The sequence below is a fragment of the Dermacentor albipictus genome, unplaced genomic scaffold (assembly GCF_038994185.2).
Source record: "Dermacentor albipictus isolate Rhodes 1998 colony unplaced genomic scaffold, USDA_Dalb.pri_finalv2 scaffold_21, whole genome shotgun sequence".
Taxonomy (NCBI): domain Eukaryota; kingdom Metazoa; phylum Arthropoda; class Arachnida; order Ixodida; family Ixodidae; genus Dermacentor; species Dermacentor albipictus.
In genome coordinates this window covers 620,026-646,541 of record NW_027225575.1, presented here as the reverse complement: position 1 = coordinate 646,541, position 26,516 = coordinate 620,026, and the positions used below count along the sequence as shown (strand labels likewise).

The 26,516-nt window shown below is 47.0% G+C and overlaps 1 protein-coding gene across 11 annotated transcripts in view; it reads right to left on the bottom strand.

Moving 5' to 3' along the window:
• The window catches only part of LOC139052300 (protein transport protein Sec16B-like), a 492,173-nt gene that overhangs the window by 374,098 nt on the left and 91,559 nt on the right, over positions 1-26,516 (bottom strand). For all 11 annotated transcript variants that reach the window (XR_011509833.1, XM_070529379.1, XM_070529385.1 and 8 more), the window contains one exon: positions 20,621-20,810. Coding sequence is in view for 10 of the 11 variants with exons in the window: in XM_070529379.1 (XP_070385480.1) it covers positions 20,621-20,810 (190 nt within the window). In the remaining variant the exon portion in view is untranslated. The remainder of the gene's footprint in view (positions 1-20,620; positions 20,811-26,516) is intronic.

Sequence of the window (26,516 nt, the reverse complement as noted above, 5' to 3'; positions counted from 1 at the left end):
AGGTTACTTGGGCGCCGAAAGGAAGGCGCTTGCTCTTTTTGGGTTCGGGAAGCAAGCGGGACGGACGTGCCGTGCCGTGCCGCGCGCCGACCGATGCTTCGGCGAGACCGTCTCGCGTGGCCGCCTTCGAACGCGCCACGATTCGCGTGACTATACATGCGAACGACCAGGCGTTGGGATCCAGCATGGGGCGAACATATTCGCTCGCTTCCGGTCGCGGTGAGTCGGACTTCTAGATTTGTCGCGCGCCCATCGGCATGTTTTGTGGATAGCAACTCGGCTAGCAGGCATTGATGTATGAAAGGTGCAAAATGCCCTTGTGATTGTTTGCACTACTGTGTTGTCGTTCCTTTGTCCCTAGAGTACGGTGTGAGATATCCCACATCAGACCCCACAATATATATATATATATATATATATATATATATATATATAGAGAGAGAGAGAGAGAGAGCAAAAGTTACGCTTACATCAAATAAACATAGCAGTGACTCCCGATATATCTAACGTCAAGCGGCACGAAAGTGCCCCTAGCAGTTGGCTTTCGCCAACGGGGAAACCTGGCTGTACAGCTCCATCTACCCGCTCTCCCTACCGTAACCGCACCGCACCGGGTGAGTCGGCAACACACTGCTGTAAAAGATGATCCTGGCCTGCCTGCAGCGCTTGCGCAGACAGTGAATCAGAAGCTCTTGTGCTTTCGTCGCGCAAGATGGTGCAAATCAGAGTTGCCTCGCTTTTTTTCTCGTTCATTGTGCTTGTGACTAGTGGGCCTTCTCCAACAATGATGCCGTGATGGCCAGCATAAAGTGCACTGAATTTGCCTTTCGCTGTGAAGCTCAAAATCGTAAATTGAGTCAAACATGGTAAGAAGTCGGATGTCGCCACGGCATACAACATTCCGAGGTACACTCTCAGCACGATCTTGAGGAATAAGGAAGTGATTAGGGCTAAAGCGGACAAATAACCAGGTTCACGTGGCGCCCAATGCGTACACACAGCCGTGATGTCGAAGCGGCCATGTACAAGTGGTTCATCCAAAACTGCTTCAGACATGCCAACTTCCGCGTGCCCGGTGATGACTCTGAAAATGCTTATGAGTGCAACGAAGCTGTTGCCAGTGCCACCGAAGTTTGGAGTGAGCTGTCACAATTTCGACGATCAACGAGTTTGTGAGTGCGGATGGTGCTATCACGACCACAGGAGAGCCCCAAGACAAAGACTACATTGCTGACATCTTACCCAACAAAAGTGAAAGCGGGCACATTGAAGAAAGCAATGACGATACTGTGTCCACCTACTCTGAGGTGATTGGTGCACTCACACTTGTACGGCGCTTCTGTGCAGATGTGGAAGGTTGCAGCTTCGGCTACTCCAACTCTTTAGATAATGTGGAGAAGTGCGAAACTAAGCTCGTTTCAACAAAGTGCTTTTATAAACGGTATGTGCTCTTACGACGTGCAGTTCTTTAGCAGGCTTGTATTAAATTACGCCCTATATCGAACGGGGGTGTATCCTGTAAGAGTCCACCTAGTGGACTGCCCACTAGGTGGACTCTTACAGAATACCCTCCCTGATAGGCGCTTTTTTTGCAAGTTCGATATAGTAACTGGTTTTCAACTGTATACCACTTTGAACGAGGTTCGAGTGTATTTACTGTTTATTTATTATTAATTAATTAATTAATTAAATTCATTCATTCATTTATATATATACAAATACTGTTGTCTCTAATTCGAGACATAGCAGCAGTGGGTACAGATTTTAGTACATACAAAAGAAATGACACTAGAAAAGAACAAATCAACAGGTGATATGATTAGGGGTCTTACAGCAAGGGTGGGTACAGATTTTAATACATACAAAAGAAATGACAACAAAAAAGAACAAATCACAGGTGATATCATTAGGCAATCGCTCAACAAACTCTTCAAATGGCAATGCACGAAGTGAACCATCAAAACTGTTTAAGATTTGAGTTGCAGGCAGAAAGAAAGAAAATTTAAAACAGTCTATATGTGGCCTAAAAGCAACAATGTTAAGCGGATGGCTTCGTCTGGTTTAACATGCGCTCGCAGATACAAAAGAGAAGGGTGCCTGAATGCCGGATGACTTGTGGATAATCTTATGCAGCAAGATGACCCATTCATGTGTGCGTCTATGTTCAAGAGTCTGCAACAATAATATGTGGGAGTGTGATGAAGGTGAAAAGCTCTGATCATAATGACTGTAGATGAATCTGATTTCTTTCTTCTGAATTGATTCCAAGTGGCCAATGTCACGCGAGCAAAGAGGGGACCAAACAGTTTAGGTGTATTCTAGTACCGGGTGAACTACTGATTTGTAAGCAGTTAGATTACATTCCTTTGTTGCATTTTTTAAAGGGCCCCTCACCAGGTCTGACCATTTTGAGTTGACAAGTGCAGAGCATACATTGCGCATAACGATCGCGTCTGCTAAGTATTACATCGCTATGCGCCGCGGAAAGATCTGAAATTTCAAACAGAATGCTGTTTTTCCTTCTTCTCGCGGCTGCCGCACTCTAAGCCGGAGGATGACGTACTCGTGTGCCTGTGCCTGCGTACTGGTGTCCACAGTGCAACGTCGCTCGTGGTGACACGTGACTTAAAGAATTATTCAAGACAACATCTGTTATCTGTGCAGTCTGTTGCTTGAATTGACGAATTCAAGTTTAGAGAAATAATAAAACATACAAACGGAATATCTGAGTTTTTTGTTTTACTTCGCACCGTAAAAGAGAGATGTACTTTCACGTGCGCAGGTACCAAAACTATGGCAATTTCTACCCTGTTCCCGCATGTGATCATGCTCTGCGAACCACTTGTTCTGCCTCAGTATTCATGTAGTATTGAATTATACTGCTAGTCATGTTTCCTTGTGCACAGCGCACAAAATCGTGCACTGCATAAACGAGACAACAGCTTGCGCGCGACATTGTCAGCGAAAGTGTGTAGTGCCGAAAAAAAAAAAATTAAGGCGGGGCCTGTGACGTATGCGTCACGCGATCCTCGAGGTCCGGTAAGGAAGGAATTTCACTTGCGAAGGATAGGCAGGGCGAGTGGAGAGAGTGTCTTGCTTGGCCGTGGAGCCTGCTGCTGAAATCAAGGGTTCGCGGCACTGAAATATTTCTATCTCTGCTATTAATGAGCCAATTTGAAAAATTTTTGCGGCAGAACGCTCTCTAGTAACAACTTCCAGCATATAACCAAAATTTGCTAGGGGGCCTGGTGAGGGGCGATTAAACGCACGTTTCAAAGGATACTGCGACTGTTTTATTGAATTTTCATTTGCCACGTGTTACTCCATTCGCAGAACGATGAAAGAACCTTGTTTTGTTCCTGTTGATCATGAGTGTTAGAAACAGTGTGGTAAAGGATGCAATCATCAGCATATAAGCACAATTTGACGGCGGTATTATTAATTACATTTACATCAATGTAAATTATGAATAATAGACATCCGAGCACCGAGCCTTGAGGCCCGCCTGATGTAATTTCGACTGGTGATGACTGAGCAAGGTTAATTGTGACAAATTGAGGACGCAAGTGTAAGTAGTCGGTGATCCATTTAAGTGATTTAGCCCCATTAAATATTGCACACAGTTTGCACACAAGCTTTTTATGGCAGACCATGTCAAATGCTTTCGAATAATCAATAAAAATGGCATCGATTTGATTGCGATTATTGAGTGCAGAAGCTATGTCGTGAATAAATTAGTTGATCTGCGTGACAGTGGAAAAACTGGTTCGAAAACCATGCTGGTATCGTGAAAGGAGATTGTGCAATGATAACTTTAAAGAACCTTAATTTGCAAGGTTGTGAAAAATAAAATTGGGTCATGTTAAACAACAGCTTGAATACAGTATATATTCTGCCACCTGTGGACTTGCAGTATTGTGACAAGTTAAATAGTGAACAATGTGCTTATGAATAATGTGTTCAAGAAGCTTGCAGCAAGAGGAAATTAGAGATATCGGTCTGTAGTTAGATATTAGTTATCACCAGATTTAAATACTGGAACAATGTTGGCAATTTTCCATGCTTGGGGAACTGATGACATGTCAAATGATTTCTTGAAAATTATTGTACGGTAATGGGCATTTCGTTCTGAATACCACTTTACGAACATGTTAGGCATGGTGTCAGGTAACGCGCTTTTAGTTGTGTCAATTTTTAGCAACAGATTATGAACCCCAGCATATGTTATTTCTAGACTTGGCAAGTCATGGACCGAAATATGAAAGAAAGGAGGATTAGTACTGTAATCATGTTGAAAGAAGGAGTGAAAATAGTTATTAAAGCCTTCAGAGGTGGTGATAGAATCAGTGCAAGTCTGATCGTTGATAATGAATGCTGCAGAATAATGAGAAGAGAGAAGTATTGTTTTCTAGAATTTCGACGGGTTTTCTTTCATGAATGTAGACAGTGTCTTGAAGTAAAAGTTTTTAGCTTCAATCATTTTCAGTTCAATGAATCATTCAATCAATCAGTTCAGGCTTTAGTGAAGAAAGAAGTGAATCGTGATCTTTGCTGTGAAGGCGGTACCACTTGTGCATGCGCTTGATGCGTCTTATGAGGTGGATTATGTCTCGTGTGTACTATGGATGGTTCCGGTTATGTTTTACACATTTTTCTGGGAACAAACTTCTGCACACAAGTGCACACTAAATTATAAAACTCTTCTAACAAATCATCAACACTTTTTATTTCACTGCTTGCTACAAAATCACCAAAAGAACACTAACATTTCTACAATAGCACGATCGTTAGCATGTGCAAAGTGGGTAATGACGTTATATTTCGGGGTAGAGGGTTCACAGATTACGTTAAATTGCACAAAAACACCCTTGTGGTCTGATAAACTATCAACCACTTCGCACTCAAAACCGTACTGCAACAACTGTTGATTGACGAACACAAGATCAAGAACTGAATTCTTTCAAGTAGGAGATTCAACCACTTAGGTTAAATCAAGTGAAACAGCCATATTAATCAGACAGTCATAGAGAGCCTTGTCACAGTCTGTTGAAGTTAACAAGGCCCAATCAATACAAGGAGAGTTGAAATCACCTGTGATCACCATTTTATAATTATAAAGCCTGTTTTGGGCTATGTGTTCTGTAATATGGGAAAAAACGTTTTCTGTAGCAGGTGCTCGATAAACAGCACCCACTACTGTCACAAAACCAAAAATATTTATCTGGCACCAGACAGATTCAGTATTCGGAAGTTCTAGAAGCCAAAAAAATTGAATACCTTTTCTAATAAACAGAGCTACGCCCCCACCTTTACCAAGTTGTCTGTCGTTTCTTGGTTGGTGACAAATGCACTCCGCAACTCACTTTGAAGACGGGCATTAGAACTAACGAAAACTTAAAAAGTTCAAAGGTGGCAACACACTTTAATTGGAGCTGCAACTGCATTTTTCTTGTTCTGACCATGAAAGTTGGGTGAGCATTACAACCTACAATGTATTAGAATCGAGTAAATACAGTAAAAGCCTAAGTAAATCCAGTAGCTTAGTAATTAAACCAGCCATTCAGGACTTTTTCTGAGAATATGTTGCTTTTTTCTTATGTTCCTTGCCCCAGCAATATAAATGCATGTTACAGTCAAGCCTCATTATAACGAAGTCTCACCTAACAACAACAACACAAAATGTTATAGCCAATATTCGTTATAAGCCTGCATTCATTACAATGGTGAAAAACATTTCAGGGTACTTTATTATATCCAATTATTTGTTATATCCAGATTCGTTATATTGAGATTAAACTGTGATACACTAGGGCAAGACTACTTTGGTGCTTACATGCACAGTATTTGCAAAAAAATAGTTGTTCATGACTAAAATGTCTAGATTAAAGGAATGCTTCATGTTGTATTTATTAAAGTGCCAAAAATACATTGCTAAATTTTCTTTGTAAGCCCCAAGCTTAACTATATTATTGTATGAGCACCATGTAAGAAAGGCAACAGTAAATGTGACGTGGTATTCCATAAGCAAATTCTCCGTGTGCACACAACATTCAAGTTGTACAGTAAGGCACCGAACTTTATTACGTTGCACCACTCCTAGGCAATTTGGACAAGGAGAGAACATTGTTCAGGAACCTGCTTCAGGAGCAAGACTAATACATGCTTCAGAGCCTACTCATGAGCCTACTATCCCTATTACAGCATGCCACCCTACAGCATTTGGATTAGTTGGCGATAATCCACAATTACTTTTTGCGCGAAAAAAAAATATATATATACAGTACCACCTCGTTAAACCATACCCACTTAAACAGTAGTTTCGTTTTAAATGTAGTAATAAAGTCATATCCCCGATTCAGAGGCCACTGAAGATAATGTGTTTTGTATCCGCAAAAACGGTACGTACCAGCTTATTGTGTACGTATCAGTTAACACGTAGTGTTTGTTTTTCCTCGCGCAAACACGACGGTGCGTCGTATCCATCGGGTGGCCCGGCAAAACAACGGCTTCCAAACGACCTGTGCATTTGCGCCTGAAGCCATATCAACATAATTTCGGCGCCGTGCCACAGAGCATTGTGGCGTCGTGCAAGCAAGGACTCGTGTCATGCTGAAGCTCAGATAATAATCACGCCGGGTGCTCAGTATAGAAGAAAAATTAGACACTGTGCTAGCGAACGCGACACAAAGAAGTCAGCGCTGGCACGCGACAGGGATCTGCTGTTGACTACGGTGTGTGGCATTTGGAACCAGAAGAAGTTGCTCGGCAGTGCTGCTGTGACCGCATAGAGATGTCGGCTACGAGTTTCGACTTTTTGCCATCGTTTTCTCTACTGTTACCAAAGTGATAGCTAGCTAAAGTGATGAGGATAACACGGAAAGTGACAGCACGGGCGATTCAGGTCTGACAGTGGCAGAAGCTACGTGTTACGTCAGCCTCATGAATGCAATCGTCGCGACGAGAACAGCACCTCACAATGAAAAAGGCGCCCCACGACTTCTGCAGCTCTACCACCCATGTGCACGGAAACATGCAACGCCAATGAAGAATCTGCCATGTGAATGTTTGCCGAGAAGAGGGGGCTGACTGAAAAGCTGGCTCGCAGCCTCAGTAAGTTTGAGGCCGCTGTCATCGTTGCTAAGCCGCCGCGGCATCAAGCAGAAATAACACTTTTGTCGCACAAAGTGAATAAATGCTGCACATCTGCCACGATCCGCCCGGGTTCGTGAACGTGGGAGGGCTCGAGGCACCCTCCGTTAAACAGACGCTCCACAGTGTGGTAATGATGAACGATGACTGACCGCCGAGCAGCTGTGCTCGCCAGTGTTTATTGGTACGGGGACCAATGTTGCCTACCGAGCCTGGCAGGCCCCCGAGCCGGGCAGGCCAACGAAGATTATGCCCGAGGGGGTGTCACATGCTTGTTACACCCCTTACCCCCAGTGTGTTAAGGTGGCGGTCCCACTCCGGCGGCACGTGCCCGCCGTTTTCAGTACTTTAGGAGCAACAGTGGCGGCTCTTCTACTTAGGATATAAAGTTGTCGTACGTACTAAAAAAAAGCTTAATTCTTGTATATTCCAACTATATATAACATAAATAAATTGATTATCATGATTTAGAAATAAATATTCAAGAACAAGCATGAGATACATGGTTTTCGTGAACTGTGTCTCAGTTGTGACCATATTTAGAAGAAACTACCGCATTTACAGCAATGCGGCTTGCTCTGTAGCTTTAGGACATATTTATCTCTTTCCTAGATGCAGCAAAATAATGTTAATTTTTACTTTTTGGATAATTTCCTTTTGAAGATTGCCAAAGATCACAAATTCTGTTGTAAACAGCTCGGCAACTACACACTCAAGGAAGCTAAATTTAGGATAAATTAGAGTTCAAGGAATTTCCATTTAGGACGCAAAATTTCATTTATGTACCTTTGTTAGTGTAAATATTAAGCAATATTTAGAATTCTGGTCCTACTTTTGCCCATTTTTGCAGGAAGGTACTAAAGGTACGACGTTGCAGTTTTGGATGAGACAATTGGAAGCCTGAATTCAAAATCTCAATTCATACTTTTCCAATAAAGCAAAAAGAAACGCTGTACGAGACATTAATTTTACTATTTTTTTTTTACTAGTTACGTCGATAAAGTCGACGCAATTTCCCAACCGTACCACAATCTAAGGACTCGTATCTCAAACATTAGTAGCTATGATCATTTGTTATTGTAATATGCTATAATCACAGCGACAAACTGCAAAGAAAGGAAGAAATTTATACTAATTTTGCACTTGCATGCAAAATTTTCACCTAGCGCTATCTACACGACTGTCACAAAAGTGCTGGACCGGGAAGTTCACAGTTTCTCCGAATGTGGCGGGCCTCAACATTTTACCTCAGGAATGAACGCTGTAGACTTCTCCGCCGATGGATTCCTGGGGCAGAATGTTATAATGGTGCCGAAATGGAACGGTTCCCTTGCCGTCATGTGATTAGTCAGAATTGTGGTTGCGTCAGCTGCCGTCGGAGACAGTGCTGCGGTACAGCAAATTTTTAACACGTCACGCACCCGTCTATAATTTTAAAAGAGGACCCGTCGTCGGCCATGAGTGGAACCGGCGAAGAGGTAGTCCGGTTTGGGTTCCATTGCCGTGGCTTGGCTGTTTGCTTGCGACCATGGCCGCGCCGGCTCGGAGATTCGCGGGTGGTGCGCGCTCGTGCGCGTTGACCATCTCTGTGCGACTTCACACACGTGAAAACACGGCAGCGCCCCCTCATTCTTTGCCTGAAGTTGCTCTCCCTGACTCGTCAACGACTGGAGGTGCTAGATGCGTTATAAGAGCTGACAGATGAGGAGTTTCGGTGTCATTATCATCTGTCAAAGGGAACCATCCGACTGCTGCACGACGAACTGGAGGAGACGAGCAGCCATCGCCCTTTGCCGGTGCGAGACATGTGGCCCGAGGAAAATGTCCCTGTGCGACGACATCATAAAATAAAGAACCAACTTTCAATATTTCCGCACAACTGATGGCGATGGGGCTATTTCCTTTGATTTGGGTGGTAACAATTTTTTACGCGTGGATTACCATCTGGCGGGGAACAATTAAACAAATGGTAATATTATACTGCCTAATGTACAATAAAAGAATATGTCAACACGCGACTATAACTGAAAACTTTCAGGGCAATATTTAAATAATAGTTCATACTTATTGAGCAAGAAGAAACATTCTGCAATTCTTAACTCGTCATATGCTGACGTACACTTCAGAGGCGGCACCTTCTCATTTATTGGTCGCGTCTTCCACGTCCGGCTTAGGAGTGGCCTATTTAGTGACGTAAGCGGTGAAGCGAACCAGGGTGCTATTCTCGACACGCATGGCGGCTGCACGGCCGCCATTATTCGCCATGTTGACTCTCTGATTAGGTGTCAAGAGCTTAGGTGTCAAATTTGGGCCGGGAAATGGAAGTTCTGCAAAATGCAATTTTGCGTTTTCACCAAGATGACGAAACGTGACGTGGAGCTACAAACTTTATCGACTAATAATTTTTTTTTGTCCTTGGCAGCTATATTACGACGTTAGCGCTTCAAAAAGAAAGTGAGCGGTAGCGTACAGAAGCCAGTGCAATGCATCTGCAATTTCACGAATACAGTGAAACCTCGTTAAACCGTAGTCGGCCGGAGCTCGGAAAAAGTACGTACTAAACGGTAGTACTGTTTAAGCGAAATAGCATGAGATCGCCCACTTACCTGTCGAGAACGGAACTCAGAGAGAGTGCAATGAAAGGGGAAAAAACATGCAGTATTTATTCACTTTGCGGGACGTAAGTGTTATTTTCGTTTGATGTCGCGGCGGCCTAGCACGACAGCGGACTCAAACTTACTGAAGCTGCGTGCCAGCTTCTCAACCAGCCCCCCTCCTCTCGGCAAACACTCGCACGGCAGATTCCTCGTTGGCGTTACGTATTCTCCGTGCACGCGCGCAGTAGTGCTGCATAAGTCCCGGGGCGCCTTTTTCATTGCCGCGTGCCGGAGTTCGGAAAACTTTTCGTTTGGAATAGTTACGTTTTCGCGCCCCTGTTCTCCTTGCGACGATCGCATTCATGAGGCTGACGTAACGCGCAGCTTCTGCCACTGTCGGGCCTGAATAGCCCGTGCTGTCGCTTTCCGTGTCGTCCTCATCACTGTCGCTAGTTGACACTTCGGCAACAGCGGCAACGATGGTGAAAAGTCGAACCTCGTAGCCGACATCTCTTCGCGGTCGCAGCAGCGCTGCCGAGCAACTTCGCATTCCAAATGCCACACACTGTAGTCAACAGCACATCCATGTCGCGGGCCAGCGCCGACTTCTTCGTGTCACGTTCGGTAGCACGGACGATGTCTAATTTTTCTTCTATGCTGAGCACCCGGCGTCTTTTTTATCCTAGCTTCGGCATGACGCGAGTCCTCGCTTGCACGACGCCACAACGCTCTCTGGCACGGCGTCCATGCGGCGTTGAAATGATGTTGATGTTGATGCGGCTTCACGTGCAAACGCACAGGGCGCTTGGAGGCCGTTGTACCGATCTCGGAGGCTTGTTGTTCTGCCGGGCTGCCCGATGGAGACGACGCGCCGCCGTGTTTCCGCGACGAAAAGTGGAAACGCTACGTTTTAACCGATGCGTACGCAATAAGCTGGTACGGTTTATGCGGATACAAAATACATTATGTTCAATGGCCGCTGAGTCGGGGAATTGACTTTACTACTTTTAAACCGAAACTACTGTTTAAGCGGGTACGGTTTAACGAGGTTTTACTGTATGTGGTGGGCATCCAAGATATGCACCATGCCAGCATGCTGATTGGCTGAAGGAATGTGCTGTGGGGAGCGTCACAGGAAGGGCCGTTTCGTAAACGTCAATTTGGTGTTGTGTGACGCTGCACTGGGCTGCCATTGCAGAGATTTTCCGCCATAATTTGTGGTGTGACGAGCCGTGTGAATTATGGTACAGTGGAATCTCGATGATACGATCACGGCTAATACGAATTTCTGGATGATACGAATTTTTCTGTGGTCCTGGTCGAGCCCCATTACTTTCCAACGTGCTAGAGAACGGTTGTTACGAATCAATTTTCGACCCGCATCGGTTGATACAAATATTACCGAAGACACTTTGGAAATTTGAAAGTGTGCTTGGCGAAGGCCAGACGCTGCTGCCGTCTGCGCTCCAATTCATTCGCTTTGGTGTTCGCCGATATCACCTGTCGCTGCTGCCACTTGCGTTCTGCTTCCCTGCCTTTAGTACCCGGCGATCTAATCAGTCGCTGTAGGCGTTTCCGTTCTGCCTCCCTTGCTTGCGCATCTGGTTACATGTTCATTCGTCGCATGCGCATTCGCTCCTTGTTCTTCTGGCGTTTGATGTTGGGGGAATCCGGCGTCCGCTGCAGAACCGCTTGGCGCGCAAACAGTGGGTCGCTTCAGAGCTACGGGTCTCACTCGACTGCAACGAGACGTCTGACGAAGGAGCGGCGGTGCAGCTGCCACCGCCGACGCCTGTGCGCTCGTACTCCCGCTACTGTGTGACGTCACAGTTGCTATGCGCAGCTGCGCCCCCGACCGGCGCGCCAGTTGCTAAGGAGGGGAGGAGGTTGCGCCGCTGCGCGGAGAAGAGGCCACAGTTGGCACCATTCCAGCGCACGGACAGACGCAACTGCGAGCCCCACCGATGGCAGTGAAAGAGAACAGCGCACAGTTACGCGATTTCTCCCTCTCTCTTTTGGTGCGGAGGCGCGAACGTGGCGCCTGACAGCGCGGAGGCCGCGACTGGGCGCGAAGAGTTTGAAGCGGTGGCACTTTTGTTGCTTTTCCTCCTTTTCCGCGTGCCATCGGACGGAGTGGGTGCTGTGCTTCTAGTCGCGTTCTTGTCTTTGACGTGGGCGACGGCGAAGGACCACCACCGGCGGCTGGAACACTGCATGCGCTCGAAGTTCTGAGGCGTGCTATGGCCGCGGATGAAATCAGCGACGACACGTGCACGCGTTTTTATGGATTTGAACAAAGTCTGCTAATTGACCTGACAAAGAAAAAGAAGCAGAACGACATCAGAGACTTTTCCTTCAAGAAATAAATGCTTTTTACGTACGTGTGCCTGAGTGAATTCACCTCTCACTCTTTAATTTAGCTAGATTTAATTGTTTGGATGATACGAATTTCGGCTAATACGAATATTTTTTGTGACCCCGTGAGATTCGTATCATCGAGATTCCACTGTAATGAGCAGCCATATGCAATGGCGGTAGAGAGGAATGCGTATCGCCACATTTTCCCCGTCGTTTTGCACCATGAAAATCTTTTGTTCATAACGCGTGCTCATAGTATTTGCATCGCTCTCGGGTGGTGTTGGCATTTGTGTTTTGGGCCATCATTTTTTTAAGATAACGCGTTTATGTGAAATAGGTACTATTGGTTGAACATAGCAGACTTTGCGCAACATTGTCCGCTTTCCACTGCTGCGTTTGTAATCAAGATTGATGCCTTTTTGCACAATCAAAAGTTATGACAACGGCGTCTTTTTCGTTTATAAAAAGGAATGCACGCAAGGCGGCGCCTTGAAGTTTCCTCCCGCGGTGCGAGTCCAGAATAGCGGCCCCTGTTCGCATTGGGAACCATTATAAGATTCCGGCCCTGGGCTCCCCCACAATGCCTGTCAATCATCCTGAATAGTTAGAGGAATCACTCTCAGAGGCATGGCCAAGGCCGCGAGACACGCTGTTGTTTCCTGCTTTTGTTGGGCTAGTACGTGCATAGCAGCCATGGCGAAAGCACGTGCCAGCCAAGCATGAGAGCCACCTGCGTTGCCGAAGAAGGGAGGAGGCGTCGCCCATTGGTGTGCTAAAATTCCTCTGTGAAACTTCTGTGCAGTCGTCGACCTTGTAGGTGGCGCGATAGTAACACAATAGAGGAATCTTACACAACGCATTGGAGTTGTATTGACACGTGTACTTGTTTATCTTTCACCCGTGACCACTTTTCACCGCACGCAAGACGCGCCTGCATGTATCGGTAGTTTCTTGAACTTTATCGATGCTTCTATCCATTGTCTGTTGCCACTGACGCTTATGTAATCTCATTGTATGAACAACACAAAAAGCACGCACGCTGTAGTACTCAGCGCCCAGTAAGAGGAGACTGTAAAGAACAAATTACACCCCATCCATACCACGTGGCGTTGTCCATTGGCCTGGGCCGGTATTTTGTAGCGATGCCTTTCCGATGATAATGCCTTTTCGTGCTTTTCGCGCTTGGTCAGTGGTTAAAGCAACGGTCCGCTCACGTTATCAACGGGATCAGCCGGCTGTGAGTGGATAAAACTAGCATAGAATAAAGCATAACGCATTGCTACAGAATACCGGCCTTGGTGGGCATTTTTAATTTGTCGAGTGTGCGTAGTGGTTGCCCGTGAAAGTAGCACAGACAACCTTTATGCAAGTCATGGGAAATCGCAAGAAAAATGCTTCACGAAAAAGCAAAAGAGCCGTCGGAGCATCTCGCTGAGCGCGGGCAGCAACTGCGTTTTCACACCACTTGAGGTAAGACCCTTTCTGCTACCGGGGTTTGTGACTACCACAGAATCGGTCATTCGATAAATCAAAGCAAAGCAGTAATTCCAAAAAAGTGCTTTTTCCATTTGCGTTGGAGAGCTGATTCTTTAGTTTAGACGTAATCGTGGTGAAGGAAGGTGAACAACACAACATAAAAAAGGCCATGGCGGGAGCCTTACCACATAATTCTGGCGATGACCAGCTCATTTGTGGCGGTAGGTTTTTAGTATACATGGTAAGGCAGTGAGCTTTGACGTGCTATGAGGTGCCTCTTATTGTCTGGTTATTTCAGGCTTTGTATCATACGCAGCCAGTTTACATCAGCTCACAGATGCATATCAGCTATGGCGGCGTTGTTGGCGTCATATCTGTGCATCTGGTGCAAGTGCATAGACTGCACATATCAGGAGGAGAAAAAGAATTTTGTCAACTGTTGATTGAATTACCCAGACGAAATGGTGAAGTAAGAAGAGCACTGTTCCAATTTTCCAGGAAGGAAGGATCGCAGAAGAGCAGTGAGCCACAGCGAAGTGCAGCCTGCAGTCCTTGGAAGAGAATGGTACTACCATAGAGGATGGCACAACGGTCGAGTACTGGGATAGTTTCGGCATCGATGAAGAGCCTCTGCCAAACCTGATTATTGAATCAAGCTTTGCGTCAACTCTGCCAGAGGAGCCGAACATCTCCGGAAGGCAAATCGTGTCACTGGGTCATGTAGATGCTGTTCAAAGTCTCGACAACCACATGTGCCCCAAGTCGACTGGTCGCTTTGTGCTTTTTCACGCTATTTCATAGTTGTGCAGCTCATACCACCCTCGTTCCGGAACATGTAAATGATGACGGGATCCGAAATACAGCCTTATTAGCTATAGTGCCCCGTTCATGTGCTGTTTTGCACAATACCATACGTGTCGAGAAAGTGTGACAAAGAACATGGTTATGTGCTTCCGTTTTCGTCGCTTTTCTGTACAGCAATTTATTGTAGCGAGTTTTTGATGTAGTAAAAACTCGCTATAATGAAAGCGCCCGTGCGCGCTTTTGTCCACGGCCTGCATGCCGCGCAGAACAAGACAATGCTGGCCACGCAATGCAAAAGTCCGCTGAGTTATTACTTTCCCTCCTGTCTACTATTTACCCTATCCTCCTGCTGACCGATGTTCAGCTCTCAGCCATCCGCACTGTCAGGCCAGCAAAAGCCCCCTCTGCCTTTTGTTCTCACAACCACGAATAAAATCCATGCTTTGTCATCTGCACATGGTAAGTGCGTCGGGATGGTCAGGAAGACGGCCGCAAAGACAAGGAAAGGAGAAAAAGAACACAGGACACGGACACATTCGTCTTTCCGGGCATGTCTCATCATCGCGGAGAGCTGAGGTCGACAGACTACCGTGCTTTTCTTTTTTGTCGCGTTCCTTCATGCTACTGAGATTCCTAAATAGACACTAATCAATGAGCGAGGCAACCTGCAGTAAGCTTCATGATGAGAAGGATTTTGTCATACTATTATTCAGTTTATTCCTGCAAAGGTGTTAGGGGCACACCTCGCAAGTACTATGCAATGGGACGACCATGTAAGCTTTGTACTCCAAAAACTTAGCCGCCCATAGGAGGTGTTTTAAATCACTACAGATATACTTTACCCGTCTCTGTAAAATTATTAATTTATAATGCCTTACATGTGTCTCACATACATTATGGGCATCTTGTATAGGGCACCACAACTGAATGTAACTTGAGTAAATTATTTCTCATGCAGAAGAAAATAATACGTGTCATCGCTAATGTACCGTTTGCCGCCCATACTGAAAACCTGTTCAAGAAATACAACATTGCTACAGCCCATAACATCTATAACTGGAGACTATTACGCGAGTATTATTTAATACCAAATGTAACAACACTTTACTTGTAGAACTTGCAAATCTATCCGTCAATTCATACCGTTATTGAGCTCGTACACCTGAAGTATGGAAGGTTCCGGGCTCTAGAACTACGTTCATCAAATGTTGTGTAACAACCTTCCAAGATTACTGAATTCATATGACAGAGCAGGCTATAATTTTCATGATTTATCACTGTCAGAATTTAAAACTCTATTGCTTTCACCTCTTTAGAGCGAGTATGTTAATGATTAATAATGTATGTTATGTTCTTATTTTGTCTATATTACCAAGTGTATATCATTTATTTATTTCAGTGCCGCAGTGTGTTTTGCATTGTTATTGTGGAAATATTTCACTGGTTTTTTTTCATATATTGCATAACTGCAATGTTTTATGGCCACTATATAAATGTAATTTCTATGGCGCTTGATGTGTTACTCTGTGCAGTCATCTTCTGCCTAAGGGGGTGATGTTACCTCAAGCCGCGTCTGTGCGGCTTTTTTCCCTCATCCACCTCCATTTACCACTCCTCTGTACATGTGGGGGTGTGTGTAAACTGAAATCAATAAATCAAATGAAAATCAAATCAAATCCTATTGTCACGTAGTAGTGACGGTGAAGAAAACAGTCACAAATCTGTGAAAGACGAAACAGACTTTATTGGGCGAACCTGTGCCCACAAAAGCAAGCTGCATTCGAAGCACAACGATAGCGGCGAACACAGTCGGCAATCGTCGAAATCTGATCAGCAGTGAAACGCGTCGGCTTTTATACATGAGTCATCGAAAGTTCCAGAGTAATCCCTGCTTCCCGCGTGTCTTCCAGTAAGTACTAGACAATTCGCGTCGCTCATACAGTCAGATTTCATAAGCGTCGGTGACAACAGACAACGGATGGAAGCATCAACAACGTTTGAGAAAGTTCTGATACATGCAGGCATGTCCTGCTCCGAGCGTCAACGCTGTGCTGCATCGGCAAAGAGCATCCTTCAGTCACGACTCAGTGGCGTCGCGTGGTGGGGGAATATGAACTACTCGCTAGATGGCTGCCGTAGTACCCCCACCTTAACTAAAAGAAACAAACGTCCATCTTCAGAGCATAAGGCTCTGCTGCCATCCCAGACAAGTTGACGGTGCCTGCTATCCAGGCGAATAACGGTCCGACGGCCTCCGTAGTCGAGTACTCTGCCTGGGCACCGGTGTTGATGGGCCAGGTGCTGCCTGAGCCAGCCTCGCTCTGTCCGGAGGGTCAGCAGTGGTCGGCCTTGTGAGTGGTGCCGGACTTGACACTGGCCCAATGGGCACTGCACCAGTGGCAACTCTTGCCGCCTCCGAGGTGGGCGGTGCTCCGCTGGAAGCGACTGGTGTTGCCGCTAGTCCTCCTGCAGGCTGAAATTCTGAAGTGGCAGTCAAGGGTGCTGGCCAGGTCTCGAGGCGAGGCCTGACATGGTCAGCGTGTATGTGCAACGTGGCCCCATCTGGCATGTGGACGAGCAGCGATGAGGCACTGGCAGGAGACACCACCTGTCCGGTGGACCAGGGTGGGCTAGGACAGAAGTTCCTGGTGAAAATTGGAGCTCCCAACTCAGGCAAAAACCCGGGATGGCATCCTCGGACAGTAGCCACCTTCTGCTTCAGCTGCTTCGCAAGCACTGTGGATCGGAGGTGCAGATGCAAGACATCCAAGACATCCTTGACCCCCTGAGAGAGGACTGGGTCCCGGCTGGTCGCTTGTGATACCACAGATGTGGAGAGTACCTCTGGGAACGTGTGCTCCAGCATGAACACTTCCACAGGTTCTGGAACGGAATCAGGAACCTCAGGCAGGGGCAGGCGGCTCAGAGCATTAGCAGGTCCCGGGTCCTTTCCCGGACGGTAAACGAGCTGGTAAGTGTAAGCTGCCAGACTCCAAGGCCCAGCGTACCACTCGAGGTGATGCCTGCATGGGAACTGCCTTGCAAGGCCCCAGCAGCGCCAACAGCGACTTTTGTCCATGACCGCCTTGAACTTCTGGCCCCACTGATACTGGTGGAATCGCTCTACACCGAACATGAGGGCCAGGCCTTCCTTGGGCAGCTGGCTGTAGCGTTGCTCTGCAACAGGAAGCCAATGAGAAGCAAACGACACAGGGCATTCCTGGCCATCCTTGTCTTGGTGCACCAGGACGGCTCCCACGCCATACGGCAACGCATCTACAGTCAGGACGACAGGCTTGACAGGATCGAAGTGTACTAGCACTGGAGCCTTGGTGATTAGCTCCTTGCTGCACTGGAAGGCCCAGTCCTCCTCCTTCTTCCAAACCCATTGCTGACCATCTCGAAGCAGATGGAGCGGCTGTAGATGCACCGACCGGTTCGGCAGAAAACTTCTGTAGCAGTTGATGAGGCCGAGGTAGCTCTGAAGCTCTGTCTTGTTCTGGGGCTTAGGTGCCTTGAGCAAAGCATCAAGTTTGAGGGGTGCTGGGGCTAGGCCAGCCTGGGAAATAACATCTCCCAAGTACTCAAAAGTGGGGGCCAGTAAAATGCACTTTTCCAGCTTGGGCTAGAGGCCAGTGTCCTGCAGTCGTGCCAGGACGTTGTGCAGGTTCTGCAGGTGGTCCCTGTCGTCGCTGCCAGTAACCAGGATGTCATCCAATACACTGCCATGTGCCTCATGCCGCTGAAGAGGTTGTCCATCTCCCTCTGAAATATGGCTGGATCTGAGGCCATGCCAAACGGCAAGTGCGTGTACTGGAAGAGCCCCACCGTTGTAGATATTGTGACATGCTTCCGGGAGGCATCCTGGAGCACCAGCTGCTGGTAAGCATCTTCGAGTTCGAGCTTCGTGAACTTCCGTCCACCGGACAACGCTGACCAGAGATCTTCAAACCGGGGCACCGGGTACCTCCCAACGGTAGCGAAGGGGTTGATGGTAACTTTGAAATCCCTGTAGATCCTGACACTGCCGTCTCGCTTGAGGACTGGTACCATGGGAGCTGCCCATTCAGCGACTTGATGGACACCAGGATGCCCTCTCGCTGTAACCATTGCAGCTCCTGGGTGACCCCGTCCTTCAGGGAAAACGGCAGTGGGCGAGGCTTGAAAAAACGTGGCCGGGCCCCCTCAGGTACATAGATGCCAGCCGTCATGCCAGCCAATGTGCCCACCCCTGGCTAGAACAGGGACTCGAACTCAGCCAGGAAGCTGGGGACGTCTTTCACCACATGCAGGCTGGCTTCTTGGTACTCTGGCAGATGAACACCCTGTGCATGAATCCAGTTTCGGCCCAGCAGCATCGGCGACGAACCCTTAGTTAAGGGGAAGGGTTGGCTCCCTGTCACCAAAGCGAACGTTGACCTGTGCCTGACCATCGACCTGGGAGAGATGCCCGAAGTAGCTGTGCAGCATCACTTCCAAAGCCTCGACAGACGCACCGGGGAAGGTACATTTGAAGAGTTTTGTGGCCATGACCGACATGCTGGCCCCTGTGTCCAGCTCCATGGAAATGGGGTGCCCGCAGATTTCGACGGTCAGCATGTACGGCGGCACAGAAAACGGTACAAGGCCTGTGTGCCACATGTCGAAAATCGGCGGGTCCTCGGCCACGACGTGGAGCGTGGCCATGGAAGAACTCGAGCCTCCTGCCGCCCGCCCCCGCCACGTACCCTTGGAACGGCTACCCTGGCCGCGGGCTTGTGTGGTACCTGGGCTTGAAACACGCTGCTGCTGCTGCTTGCTGTTCGTGCTCCCCCCTTCGCCATATCCGTGCCAGGTGCCCAGTTTTCCAGCACGTGTAGCATTGTGCTTGAGAGAACTGGCACTGTGAGGGGGAGTGGGCACCACCACAGCGACCGCAGGTACTGCCCTTTGTCACCAATTTGTTGACCACCGCTTCCGCCAACGGTGAGCCAGTCGTACGGGCAATCTCGGCGGCGTCCTTGGCGGCAGCTTCCATTGCCAGCGCTGCCTTCACGGCGTCGTTGGCGGGGTTGTTGGTGCCGCTGACGAAACAATCCCGGAGCAGCGAGTCCAGTTGGTCTCCGAAGCCGCAGGCACTTGCTAACCCTCGTAGAGCAGCAACGAATTGCCCAAGGGTCTCTCCTTCCCGGCGGCTCCGGTTGTTGAAGCGGAAATGCTCAATTAGTGTGGACGGTGCTGGGTTGAAATGCGAGTACAGTATGGCGAGCAGCTCACCCAGCGTCTTAACATGCGGCGTGGCTGGCTTGAGAAGGTCGAGCAGGAGACTGAAGACGCGGGTCCCGCAGCTGGCCAGAAAAATGTCCCGCTGTTTGGCCTCGGGTGTGTCGTTTGTCCGGAAGAACACGTGGACTTGTTCCTCGTAAATTGGACAGGCGGACCCATCTCCCTCGAAAGGCTCGAGCCTTCCGGCATGGCGGCCGCAATGGGGGGCGGTGTTTCGCCGCTCGTGGCAGTGTGGGACAATCCGTGGGTACTCGTCGCAAGTGCTCGCCGGTGTTTATTGGTGCGGTGACTAATGTAGCCTACCGAGCCTGGCGGGCCACCGAGCCTGGCAGGCCAATGAAGATTATGCCCGAGGGGGCGTCACATGCTTGTTACAATGTCTTTTTTCCCTTTCATTGCACTCTCTGAGTTTCGTTTTTGACAGGTAAGTGGGCGATCTCATGCTGTTTCGGTTAAGCAGTACTACTGTTTAGTACATACTTTTTTTGAGCTCCGACCAACTACAGTTTAACAAGGTTTCACTGTACTACAAGGGCATAACACAGGCGTAAACTGTGCTCAATGACGCTGTGAAGCAAGGGGGAAAAAAGACAGGAAGGAAACTATAAATCTTGTCACGCAGATACCTTTTCAACCATTCACCACTGTGCACAATTCCAGGATAACCATGTTCTTTATTCGATAGTGATATGGACAGCGTGCTAACACTTTTTTCAGTACCTCACGCCACTTCTGCTGCCTCAACTATCTATTGGGTGTGTTGATCACTGTTTGTGCATAAGACAGCACACCTTTCAAACTCAGGGTTGCAGCCGCAACCCCAGCCCTACGCCCTTCGAGTCCTCTATGCACACATACGATTGCACTCCCTAAGACATGTTGTTAAGATACCTTCCAGTTGGTTGCACATACCTGCTACCTCATGCAGCACTCCATTTTCGCGCAGAAAGTAATCCTGCCACATTACTTACCTGTCTCAGTAGAGGAGCCTTGCCGGACAAGCGCAGGCGGCTTGAAGGGCCCACCCTGGCGAGCCCGAATCACAGCCTTCTTGGACGGTGCCGGACACTGAGCCCCACATTCTACCCCAGATATCACTGCAACAGCACATGCAGCCTCTTCGCTGCTGGTACCACCACCTTCCATATGCAATTGCAATGCCTGCAGGTAGAGCACATTAAAACACATGTAAATAGACTTTAATATAAGTGTGGTATGAACTAACATGCACAGCATGATAAAGTGGTCACAGGAAAATGGAAACTAATTTATTAACCATGGACAAACAAGAGGAGCGTCAGGTTGGGGGGCACGACACCACTGAACGCAGGACGCTCATCGCTTTCCTAAGCTTCCAGATGCTGCCGTACTGGTCTTGTGCTAATACATGCCCTACCCCGGAAGCCCCTCTGCAAACTGAATCACCTTCCCTGAAGCCACCGCAACCCTGGGCTACCCGTCCGCCTTTCGTCACCGAAGCTGTGAAGTCCAGCTTCAGCGGCAGAAGCTTCTTTCACCTGGCAACACTCTACGAAAGCGATGTCACCAGTCACAGGGTCAAGCCAAGCTGTATTTAATCGGCGAGGCAAAGCTGATCAACTGGGGCACAACACCGTTGAACGCAGGATGCTCATCGCTTTCCTAACCCTCCAGGTTAGTTACTTACAAAATACTAAGGAATCTCGTAGCGACAATTGTTGTGTCTTCGCGGTGTCGTGCCCCTGCGACTTGACGTGGTGTAGATTTGTACGTCTGTACTATGAAGCTGTTGCCTTTGCGTTTCTGTCTAATGTAATCCTCTTGCTCTCCGGAGATGTTGAACTTAACCCAGGCCCCGACAGAGACACCGTTTCATCTCTTTCCCAGACGATCAAAGAACTGAAAGAAATAATTTCAGTAATACGTACCATATAAATGAGCTCAGAGAAGCCAACGTTCTCAAAGACAACAAAATTGCTGCACTGACAAAACATATTTCTGGGCTAAAAAACGACCATCAGGACGAAGTAATTGCGACTCGACAGAATGATGCCATCAAACAGATAGCACTGATAAAAGCCTAGAGCACTGACACAGACAACAGAATGCGCCGTAATAACTTTCTTTTCCTTGGACTGGAAGACAATGAAAAAGAAACATGGAAAGAGTCTGAGGAAAAAATAATTTCTGCGCTAGCAAGCTGGAAATGAATCTAGAACCAAGCGCTATTGAACATGCCCATCGCATAGGCAAATACCGTCCGGAAAGATAACGCCCGATAATTATCAAGCTGGCTCATTTCAAATCAAAGGAAAACATTCTGGCCTGTGGGCGGAAACTAAAGGCCACTGACTTTGCTATACGTGAAGATTTCGCTCCTGCTGCTCGCATCACACGTTCGAAATTGTTAGGTTTCATACGACCACAAAAATGTGCGTTCCAACTACATGTAGACAAGTTGCTCGTTAAAAAAAAAATTAAATTATGCGGTTTTACATGCCAAAACCACTTTCTGATTATGAGGCATGCCGTAGTGGAGGACTCTGGAAATTTTGACCACCTGGGGTTCTTTAACGTGCACCGAAATCTAAGTACACGGGTGTTTTCGCATTTCGCCCCCATCGAAATGCGGCCGCCGTGGCCGGGATTCGATCCCGCGACCTCGTGCTCAGCAGCCTAACACCATAGCCACTGAGCAACCGCGGCGGGTGAAGTTGCTCGTCAACAATAAGCGCTATCACTACGACCGTACTTCCGACAGTGTGATTGAGGCTACGAGACCATTCATAAACACGCATGGAAACCGCATCCCAAATAAGACATGAAAAAGTGCAATGGCGGACAACGAAGCCTATCACTTCAACCTCATCTCACAATCGTCCCTCATCTTTACCTCTCCTTAACATAGCCTTCACTAACATGCGCAGTTTGCTACCCAAACGAGAACAACTTCGCAGCTTCACTCACGACATTGATGCCGACATCATAGTACTAACTGAAACGTGGCTAAACAGAGACGTAAGAGATAGCGAAATTTTCCCTCCGAATTCCGGCTATGCTCTGTAGATCGGAGCAACCGGAGAGGCGGAGGTGTTTTATTAGCTATAAGAAACACCTTCTCATCTTCCCTGATCAGTCGGGATGATAATCTTGAACTACTGTGGACTTGCGCTTACAATGGTGCTGGAAAGACAATTTTTGGCGTGTGCTATAGGCCGCCGGACAGCCATCCGTCATTCTGCGATTCACTCTGCAAAGCACTAACCGACATCACTGACAAATGCCCTAACACACCTATTCACCTCTTTGGCGATTTCAATTACCCTAAGATTAACTGGCCTCTGCTTTCTGTAACCAACAGGTCACCGTTATCCGAAGCTAAACAATTTATTGACCTTATTCTAGACTTCAACCTAAATCAGGTGATATCATTTCCTACAAGAGGGGATAACACCCTTGACCTTATGCTCACATCTTGCCCTAATAGCTTAAAGAGCGTTACCACACTACCCAGTCTTAGCGATCACAACCTCATCCATATCTGCATGACAATAGCGCTTAAGAAAAAGTCACCCACAACAAAAATAATAAAATATTACAAAAGAGCGGACTTTGACGCCATAAATAATGAACTCCATAAATTTTTTAATGATTTTCAGCAGCCTTACTTATCAAGAACTGTCGATAGCAACTGGGAACTTTATAAGAATGTATTGCTCAACCTGGAAGCTAGATACATACCAAAAGTTCTCGTGAAATCTGACTCTAACAATGAATCGTTTAATAAACGACTGAAAGCTCCACTTACTAAAAAGAAAAGGCTTTACCGAAAAGCTAAACTTACAAACAACTCAGAAACATGGGGAAAATACGAACTGTGCGCTAACCAATATATTCAGGAGCTGACTATACCCAAAGATAACTTCTTTAATCATGACCTTCTGACAATTCTACAATCAAACCCCAACAAATTCTGGCGCTTACTTTCAGTATAGACACATTCTAGACAGATTGAACTAACAGATCCGGATGGTAATCTCTCTGAGAAATGCGCGTCAGCTCTTAACGACTACTTCACCTCAGTTTTCTCCAACACTAATGACACTCTCATTGAACCAATACCACCACTCCCAGTAAAATTAATGCCACACATCAAGATCAACCCTGATGGCATATGTAGCCTCATTAATTCACTCAAACTAACCACCTCAGCCGGGTGTGATGGAATTAACGCCAAAATACTAGTTAACACTAGTAACATTTCTAGCCAGGTACTACATCTAATATTTACGCAAACCTTAAAGACTGAAAGCTTGCCCGACGACTGGAAAAAGGCCCATGTCGTACCAATCTTCAAGACTTGCGACCGCTCCCGCGCTATAAATTATCGCCCAACTTCTCTCACCAGCATTCCTTCTAAACTTCTAGAACATATAATCTCATCCAACCTAATGTCTCACCTGGAATCTATCAACTTTTTTTACCCTCGCCAGCACGGCTTCAGAAAACTATTTTCATGTGAGACCCAACTCGCCGAGTTCACCCATGACATTCTACACTTCATGGACCTTCATTTGCAGATTGATGCCATTTTCTTGGATTACTCAAAAGCATTCGACCGCGTTTCCCACAATCACCTACTTTAAAAACTCGCATCTATCGGAATCCCAAATAGCTTGCTTACCTGGCTTGAACACTTTTTAAAAGGGCGCACACAGTTTACCTCTGCAAATAACCATAATTCATCTCTTAGCAGCGTAACATCGGGTGTGCCACAGGGCATTGGTTTATCGCCTCTACTTTTCCTCATCTACATCAATGACTTACCTGCTAACATTAAGAATAAATTATGTCTTTTCGCAGATGACTGTGTCCTATATTCCCCAATCAAAGGCTCGAATGAAATCACCGCACTATAACAGAATCTCGATTCCATCACAGTATAGTGCGAGAAATGGTACATGCCGCTTAACCTTACTAAATGCAAAGCTCTGTCATTCACCCGCAACCACAGCTTAACCAGTCACACCTACACAATAAATTCAGCTCCTATCAATCATGCCCCATCTTACAAATATCTCGGCGTTCACATGACATCGACACTATCATGGGCAACTCATATTGACACCATCTGTTCTAATACTTCACGCACCCTTGGATATTTAAAATGCAACCGGAAAGCCGCATCACCAGAAATAAAAACGCTAGCATACCCAACATTCGTAGGTCCGCAGTTAGAATATGCGTCATCTATCTGGCATCCTTCCCAATCATACCTAACCTATGACATAGAAGCAATACAAAATCGCGCTGCTCGGTTTATAACTTCCAATTACTCTCGTGATACCAGCATAACCGCACTAAAACGTACACTTGAACTACCATCACTTGCTTCCCGCCGGATCATCTCTCGTCTCTGCTTGCTTCACACCTTCTATTACCATCCACACTCCAGGCATTCCCTGTTAACTCCACCCTTACGTACGCCCTCTCGCTTAAACCACAGTCGTCCCATAGCAAAAATTAACACCCGATCATCTCCCATGAACACTTCATTCTTCCCTGACACTATAACCCATCGGAACCATCTCCCAGAAGATATCGTGTCATGCACTGACCGTAAAACGTTCCGCGAAATGTTAACCACACTGCTTAATTACCGATCCCACTTACCCTTACTCTAACACGATGTTCCTTTTTTTTTTCACAATTGTTCCTGGCTTGTATTTGTTTATTGTTTCTTTACTGTTCTGTACATTTCTTCTAACATTGTCACAAGGATTAAAGCCCTCCCTTATGTAATGCTTCCGGGCCTTTGAGGTGAAAATAAATGAAATGAAAAGCCAACACTTCATCAAGAGCCCTGGCGAAGGCAAGCCTCCTTGTTAAAACTTTTGTCTCCAGGCTGAGGCTTCCTTCATTGACTGTCAACCATGTGGAACAATATGTTATTCCCAATCCCATATAAATAAATGCACATAGAAAACTACATAAGATATGTTGTTACAATAAATTTGTGGAGATGTGTTTGCACATGGCTCACCCTATAAGCGACGGTCAAGCAAGGGCACAGTGCTCCTCCACTCCGCAACACACAAAGGCACTATGGAAGGGTTCGTCGACTCCGACACAGCGCAGAGAAGGCTCCCGAGTCAGAATGCCAACAAACGCAGGTTTATTCACCCAAGATACAGCACAGTGTGACGGTCACGGCACTTATGGGCAAAGGCTCACCGCAAGACTGATCGAGTACGGGCACTCACTGTGCTAGGGCTAACCGGTCTACCAAGCGCGAGAACGAGGAGTCGCAGGAGCAAAGGTCCCAAGTAGCGAACTCATTGCAGGCCTATGAGCATCTGTCACGGCAATGAAGCGCTCAGCGGAAGAGAGCTCGGGTGGAGGGGGCACCTGGGGGCCACCACTGGAGAGGCCAATCATGGCACATCCCGGTGACACTTGCTCGCGCAGTGATTCAAGCCGGGGAGAGAGAAGCGCGGTTTGCACAGAAAATTAGCTCCAGAGTGCTAGCCGTGTCCGCCGTGTTGCGTTACAGCGGCGGTTCATAGAGATCAAGCCAAGTACAACACGCGAGCTCAGGGATGAGGTGCGGGGAGGCCCCTCGATCCCCACAAATTCCTCAACCCCTTACTGCTGTAGGCCAATTTTCGAACATGCATCAGTCATTCTGCACCGCACTAATCTTAATGCACTAACGGCACTAACATCAGTGATGTATTTAAATCAGTCAAAAGTTAAGCAACGAGGCTCTTCTTGTGGCCCCACAAACGCCATCAAAGTGAGTCAGTACCAAAAAAATGGTGGGAAAGGCCTAATTTCTTAACTATAGGTGAAAATTTAACAGGGACCTCTTTTCATCTGAACCTTTGC